This window comes from Vitis vinifera, chromosome 16, assembly GCF_030704535.1.
Source record: "Vitis vinifera cultivar Pinot Noir 40024 chromosome 16, ASM3070453v1".
NCBI lineage: Eukaryota > Viridiplantae > Streptophyta > Magnoliopsida > Vitales > Vitaceae > Vitis > Vitis vinifera.
In genome coordinates, this window is record NC_081820.1 from 22,535,484 (window position 1) to 22,543,066 (window position 7,583).

At 30.2% G+C, this 7,583-nt stretch overlaps 1 protein-coding gene and 1 long non-coding RNA gene across 4 annotated transcripts; one reads left to right on the forward strand and one right to left on the reverse strand.

The window, feature by feature from the left end:
* Positions 1-1,039: 1,039 nt before the first annotated feature.
* LOC100853762 (uncharacterized) lies at positions 1,040-3,450 on the reverse strand. Of its 3 annotated transcripts, none has more exons than XR_002032085.2 (3): positions 3,305-3,450; positions 3,016-3,216; positions 1,040-1,335 (listed from the first exon to the last, which is right to left on the reverse strand). It is a non-coding gene; the product is annotated as an uncharacterized LOC100853762 (long non-coding RNA). The 3 variants fall into 3 exon arrangements; XR_787929.3 differs by having other exon boundaries at positions 3,310-3,411; XR_009464479.1 differs by having other exon boundaries at positions 3,316-3,354.
* A 2,340-nt stretch (positions 3,451-5,790) lies between these two features.
* Positions 5,791-7,158, forward strand: LOC104882221 (putative F-box protein At3g25750). The gene has a single exon (XM_010664496.1). It carries the CDS (start codon positions 5,791-5,793, stop codon positions 7,156-7,158), a length of 1,368 nt encoding a protein of 455 aa, XP_010662798.1.
* Positions 7,159-7,583: the final 425 nt, after the last annotated feature.

Genomic DNA, 7,583 nt, shown 5'->3' on the forward strand with positions numbered 1-7,583 from the left:
TACATAAAGGGTAGTACCCCAAACCTGAAGTATTCAACACATACACATGCAAAATTCAGTGACAAGTGACAACCCTAGGGCCATGCCCCTTTTTTATTTTTCCTAAGCTCCTCATAAAAAAACTTGAAAAAACACGCCCAAGAATCTGGCAAGCAATTGGTTCTGTGCTTGCCGCCCTATTCAACAATCCATCCTAGAACCTACTAGTATTTACAATGCAAATATAGTATTCATTTGCTGACCACCTCAGTTTCCTAATGCTAGTTTCACTTAGGATAACTTAATGTTTTTGGTATTATTGAAAGTTGAAATCACATCACATTTTTTAAGGATAATATTGATAGTTTTGAAGTTTAATTAAAGATTTTTATTTTTATTTATTTTTTTTATAGTTCTCCTTCATGTAACAAAGATCCACACACATTAGATGGGAAAAGGGAGGAAAAGGAAAGAACCTCAAACTGGATATGATACCTGCTTCAAACTCAAAATGCTAACTATTCATCATAATAATGTAAGACAGATTACACTAAATGGAAAGAACCATTTACAACAAGTAGGTAAGGCATCATTTGGAGCAACCCATCAAATGTTCTTTAAGCTTTGAAATAATAATCATCAAGCATCAAGTTTGGTCCAGTAAGAAAATGACAAGAGTTTTATATCTAGTGCCTCAGCACTTCATTTTCAACAGAGCACTACTTCAACCTGTGCCATGATTGTTTTTAGCTTCTCTGAGAATCAGGGAAAAATTTCTTCTAAGAAACATTTTCTTCTAGGCAAAGTCACAAAAGGAGTGCCAACATTTTTAGAATTGGAATTAATTGAAGTTTGCTGAACTGGATCATTATTTACAAAAAAGATTCAATTTCAAGTCAATCCACCTAATTGGTTCCAAATCCAAACACATGCTATACTTTTGTAACAATACAAGCAAATTAAAAAAGCAGCAATCTGTCCATTAATGTGAAGCTATTTGAAGCTAATTCCAACTTTCCAGCTAGAATTCAAAAGAAGATTATATGTTAAGCATGACAAATTATTATTCAAACATATATTTTATTCAGTAAAAAGCATGCCTAAAGATGGGTTCCATTCAACTAGTGAACAGCTTTTTAAACATCACATGTGGCACCAGGCCTAACAATTGTGTATAATTTAGGAGGAAACTCTGAAGAAGACCAAAATGCTTCTAACTGTGGCTGACTTTTAGAGTAGTCACCCTTTTCTCCTCCAAGCAATTCTTCAGTGCCTAACAGGGAGACATTATTTTCTTCTGTCCGCAATTCTCCTTCTCATCCATTCCCTCCTGATCCAGAACTTTCATTTCTAAACCTGCTTCAATTTAATGCCAATGATTAGCAATTTCAAGCTTCCTTTTTATTCCCATAAACACCAAATATTTGCAATTAAAATTACATGAGATAAATGTGGATGAAATTTACACCAAACTAATTGGGCACAAATTAAATTTTTAATTCATTTGTTGCAAGAAAATACATTGATCAACGAAATAAGATTTGTTTCAGATACTAATCAAAAGAACGAGAAAGGAAAAGTTGGGTGGAGTGGGCTAAGACAAGAAAAATCTTCAAAAAGAAAATTTAGGAATTCAAGCAGAAAGCAAAAGCTCATGATTTTGATAAAATCAAGATAGCTAATAGAATTTTTAATAGAATGTGAAATAGTCATGAACTTACAGATAACACAAAGAGCAAGAGAGATTCTGAGAGAGTGGATCCTAAATTAATCTCATGATATCAGTTTCTATGAGCCCCAGCCTATAGAGCTTATAAAGCCTTATTACAAAAGTCTCCAGCCACATAGAAAGACAATAGGACCAAAAGTAGCATTAACTGTGCATGCATCATGTAACCAGGTCAAGGTATACAAAAAGAAAAGGAAAAATGTAAAAAAAGGAATAACCTAGATTGTTCCAGAGGAACACAACACCTTATGCATATACATCTTGCCTGGTTTTTGTGAGCCACAGAACAATAGTTACATTTGAGGCTTTTTAGAGGTCTGGACTCATCACACAGAATGGAGGTCTTGCATTGTCCAACTGGTGCACCATATGGCCCACAGCCCAATAAAACTGAAGCTGATGGACTACATAGATGTTTGATATACTAACAATGAGTAGTCAATTGGTGGACATAGCAGTTGGTGGAAGCCATCAATTTATAAAATGGAAACTCAAAATGTAATGACATTGAGCGCATTCCATACAAAAAGCATCAACTTTCCCCGCATTTGGTTTAACAGCTAGAGAAAATTAGGATGGGCCAAATCAGTAAAAGACTAGACATGTAATTTACATTATGATCTATTCCATATACACTACATTGTCAAATTTGGTCTTTATTTATGAACAAATTATACAAACTAACAAGGACAATTTAGTATGTGCCTAAATCTATAGGAGGAAATTTTTTTAAGTTTTAATCAAATGAAAGTAGAAAAATACTGCAGTTCCTAGTATTAGAGATCCCACCCAGCACAATCTCACCCCAAAGCCTCGCTGCACAATCCCGACACTTGTATTCATCTATAATGCACTTTCACACTGAAAGTTTCCCCATTAGTTCTACTATTGCATTGTAGCATACCATACATATCAGCTCTTCTTCTTTCTATCATCCTGTGGGAGCTGCTAAAAAAGGACTGAAGAGCTCTAGGATCCAATATTATTTCTTAGATTGAGGACATATTCTGTTCGTGGAAAATTGCACTATAAAACCAACAATTTTACATGGGAAAATATGCTTCTGATTTCATCATGGGCACTACCTCTACAGCCTTGTCAGACCAGAACTATGTTTGATGATCTTCAATATGCACAGATTATCACAAAATAACTAGAAACTAAAAAATGCACAAACGAAATTTGAACTATTGATTGCCCGCCAGAGAGATACGCATTCCAAAGCAACCAAATTAGCATGGGAAATGGGATACAATTGAAAATCAAGACATGCCATTTCAAAAACAAGAGAGTACAGAAGTATTGACCTTTTGCGCAGATTGTGGAGATGAATCCGATTTCTTCAAAGAACAGGAAGACCTGAATGCTTCAATATGTGATTGGCATTTCACATAGTCCCCCTTGGTTTCCTCCAAGCATTTCTTCAGTGCCTCAACGTCACATGGTGACATTTTCTTCATACTTTCTGCTTTCTTCCCATTTTTTGGAATCGATACTTTTCAAAACGCCTGAACCAATCACAAAATCGATTAATTGAGTAAAACACGTAGATTCAATCGCATAAGCATTGAATCGTGCAAGAAATTCAAGTATTACTGTACTTGTACTCTGTTTGGTCGCTGAGAAAATAATACAAACAAAAAATTGAGCCAAGTTTGTTTTAATAAGCCCTAATTGTTTTAGTGCCCAGGCTTAAGCCTGGTTTCTATCAAGAGAACCGCGAATTAGCCCAGCTCGGCCCAAGTTCAGGGATGTGGGGTTCTCTCGGCCCAACTTGAGATCCCTGGAACATTGGAAAGATGAAACGATGGGAAACGACGGCGTTTTCATCTCGACACCACGAATTTTAATGAGTAACCTTGCCTGCTCAGAGAACCTAAGGAGCAACTATTACATACATTGGAAGATGTTAAATACATTCATCTAATTTCTCCTATCACCTAATTTTTTTATGGGTTAATTTCAGTCACTTTTCCTCGGGTTTTGATTAAATACATCTGATCGTATTTGTTTAGAGTTTTATACACTTTCTATGGCATTTGAATTTTTGCTTAATTGAAAACTTAAAAACTGTATTTAATTAATCGAATATAATAACAGAATAAGAGATGAGATAATATATCATATCTTATATTTAATTGGTGATAAAATATAATAAGTTATCTTATCACTTATCTTATTTTATCTTAAACATGAAATAAGATAAATAATGGTTAATATTATTTTCCATTTTTTTATATCTCTTATTTATGAGATATGCTTATCTTAAGTTAAAGTATAGGATATACATATAAAAAAAATATATATATATTCTTTTTATTAATTTTTTAGTTTTTTATATTATTTATTTTTCAAATAATAAAGTTTAATTAAGAAATTAAATTTATAGTTAAAAATAAAAACTAAAAAAATTTATGAAATATATGGTAAGATATATAAATTTTTTATGGTATTATTTAATATATAAATTTTTTTATATATTGAATAATGTAATATTATATAATAATTTTATTTATAAAATTTAAATATTTTAATCATAAATATTATTATTTAATAAATAATTAATTTTTAATAAATTTTAATTTATTGAATAATTTCTAAATATCAGTAAATGGCTGAGAAATTTCATATATTTTTAATAATAAATATTGAAATGAAAATATAATTTTTATCTAAATAAATATAAAAAATTAAAAAGTAAAATTTTATTTTTATTTATTTTATGAATTAAATATAAACATGACATAATATAATTTTTTAATAAATTTTAAATTATTGAACAATTTCTAAATATCCTAAGAAATTTCATATATTTTTAATAATAAATATTGATATGTAATATAATTTTTATTAGATATATAATACCTTAAAATATTACGGCTATTAGATAATAGTTTTAAAAATTGGATAGTATCAACGAGTCAAAAAAGCCTTTTCTTTTTTAATATTTATATTGTTTTTTTATTTATATTTATTTATTTATTTTTAATTTATCTTTTATTTTGAATTTATATCATCATTTTATTTTTAACTACTTTCTTATCTCATTAATTCTATTTTAAAAAAATTACTCTCACTTCACTCTTAATTTTTTTTTTAATATTTATCCTTTTAATTTTAAAATATTAAAAACATAATTTTACTAAAAAAAATGCTACAATATAAAAAAATTAATGAAACCCTAATATTTTATAAATTAAAATTAATTTGATAAGATAAATTATTAATAATTTTAATTATTTAAATAAATTAATGTTAATAGAAAAAATTGTAACCTCATATTTGTAATAAAATTTTATAAATTAAATCTCAAATAAAATATTTTATATAAATCAATTTAATTTTTTTATTTAAAATGTAATAAAACATGTTTTAATAAAAATATTTAATTTTTTTTTAAAAAATAAATATAAATATATTAAATGAATTTAAGCTATTTTTTAAAATAAAAATTTAATAAATATAATTTATAGTCATACTTATATCAATTACACTTATAAAACAACTTTAAAATGTGTATTTTTATTTATTTTATCATTTTTGAAAGTTTCCAATCATTTTAATGAATTTTGAACTATTTTTATTTTATCGATATTTTTTGTTAGATATATATTTCTCCGATATATCCGTAATATTCAAATATCGATATATCTGTATTTACCAATATTTTAAACAAGAGATAATAAAAGTAATTAGAATAAATGTCACTAAAAAAGTAAAATAAAAATATGAATTTAAGAATAAATAAATTATCTTTATTTATTACTTAAAATTGTTTTTACTTTAAATTATACTATTAAGTTATTTTACTAAATATACTTAATTTATTTGATAATTTAAATTAAGTATTAAGTGAATTTTAAGTCGTTAAGTAGGTTCACAAAAAATAAAAAACAACCCCCAAAGAATTATAAATTTTAGTAAGGAAGCTACAACACGTTTCCAAAAAAAAAAACCTTCTTTCTCTTTGTTTCTTGATTCTGAGTCTGAATCCAACTACAAATTGGAGTCGAATTAATAAAATCAGATCCGTACATTCCAAATTCTTTACCTTTGCCTTCTTCATCCTTGAGAAGACGATTATGGCTTCAGGTTCAGGTTGGGGACGGCTTCCAGAAGCGCTTTTACATTCAATATTGGATTACATGGTCCCCATTGACGGCCGGATCAAGTTCAGCGCCGTGTGCAGCCAATGGAGACGAGTTGCGTGGGAGCATTGCCGTGAGCTGCGCTCTAAGCATACACAACAACTTCCATTACTCATGGTTCCCACCCCAGACAACAGCAAGGTAAGACGTAGTCTGTACAGCGTCACCCGCAAAACCCTATGTCGATCCCAGTTATCGGTACCTCATAATAAGAGGTGTTGCGGGTCTTCCCATGGCTGGTTGATTACCGTCGATGATAGTTCTGTGGTCACCTTGTTCAACCCTTTTTCTGGAAAAATCATTTCTTTTCCTCCCCTTCGAAGATTAGAATCTGAAAAACGGCTCGTACGCGAATATGCTGGAGTGGTGGATTCATCATGTCGTAAACAAGTGATGGAAGAATTCAGCTCATCGGAAAGAGAAGAAGAAGAAGATGAGGCGGAGGAAGAAATCAACCATGATTACCAGGAAGATGAGGGAGAAATCAATGATATTGCAGAAGAAGAAGAAACTGAGGGTGTTCCAGATTATATGAACGGAGCAGATAAAGTTTCCGAGAGCGATTATTCCATCTGGAAGGCCGTGCTATCTGTGGATCCCGATCTAAACCCAAGTGACTACGTCCTTATGGTCATATGCGGCATTCAGAAGAGGCTAGCATTCATTCAATCAGTTGATAAAGACTGGACTTACATTAGCAAAAAATCATGTTCCACTCGGAACATACGTCGTCCCGCAGGCAATATCGCCGACATTAAATACTCCAAAGGGATGTTTTATGCCCTTAATGAACGGGGTGGCCTTTTATCTTGTGATGTCAGCGGAAGTCTGAAAGTGAAGATGATCACTCCAAATGATATGTCCTTCTCCTTCAAGAGGAAGCTCTATCTTGGAGAATCCTCAGGTGGGGATCTATTACGGGTGATCAACGTACTCGACGAAAAGTTTAGGACCATTGAATTTGAGGTTCATGGACTTGGAGATGGATGTGGTAGAGCAAAATGGAAGCAGGTAGAGAGCTTGGGTGATGCAGCCTTGTTCTTGGGAGACAACCATTCAATTACGATTCTAGCATCTGATTTTCATGGATGTCAACCAAATTCTATATACTTTTCCCACAATCATTCTGAATTCATGGCCGTTCTTGATGGGGGTGTTTTGAAATTGCTTTATCTACAGTGGGCGCCTTATGACATTGGAGTATTCAACTTAGAAGATGGAAAATTCGCACGACATCACGTATTGGATCCTTCTCAGAGGTTAATGCCTCCTCCGATATGGATTTTACCAACTCTTATGTAAAGCATACAAATTTCTAATTATTATTATTATTATTGTTCCTTTTGTTTTAAGGATGATCATTATTATTAAACTATGGTTAAATTCATTTTTAAATGAATTTATTATATTTTGGACTAAAATTTTAAATGTATTTTAAATTTCAAATCAAGTTAATTTTTAATTATTTTTAAAAACAAATCAATTTAGAGATTAAATTAACTTGCATCCTGTAATCTAATTCAAACCAAATAGACTTTGAATAAGTTTGGTTTGATTTAATTTTTTTCATCTAATTAATTATTTTTCTAAAAAATTGATATTGTCATAATTAGTTTGGTTATGTTTGGTCTCGGAAAATATTAAAGACAAAAAATTGTTAAAAAAATGATTTTTTCATATTTGGTTTCATTATAAAAAATATAAAATAAAATTTAATATAATTAAAT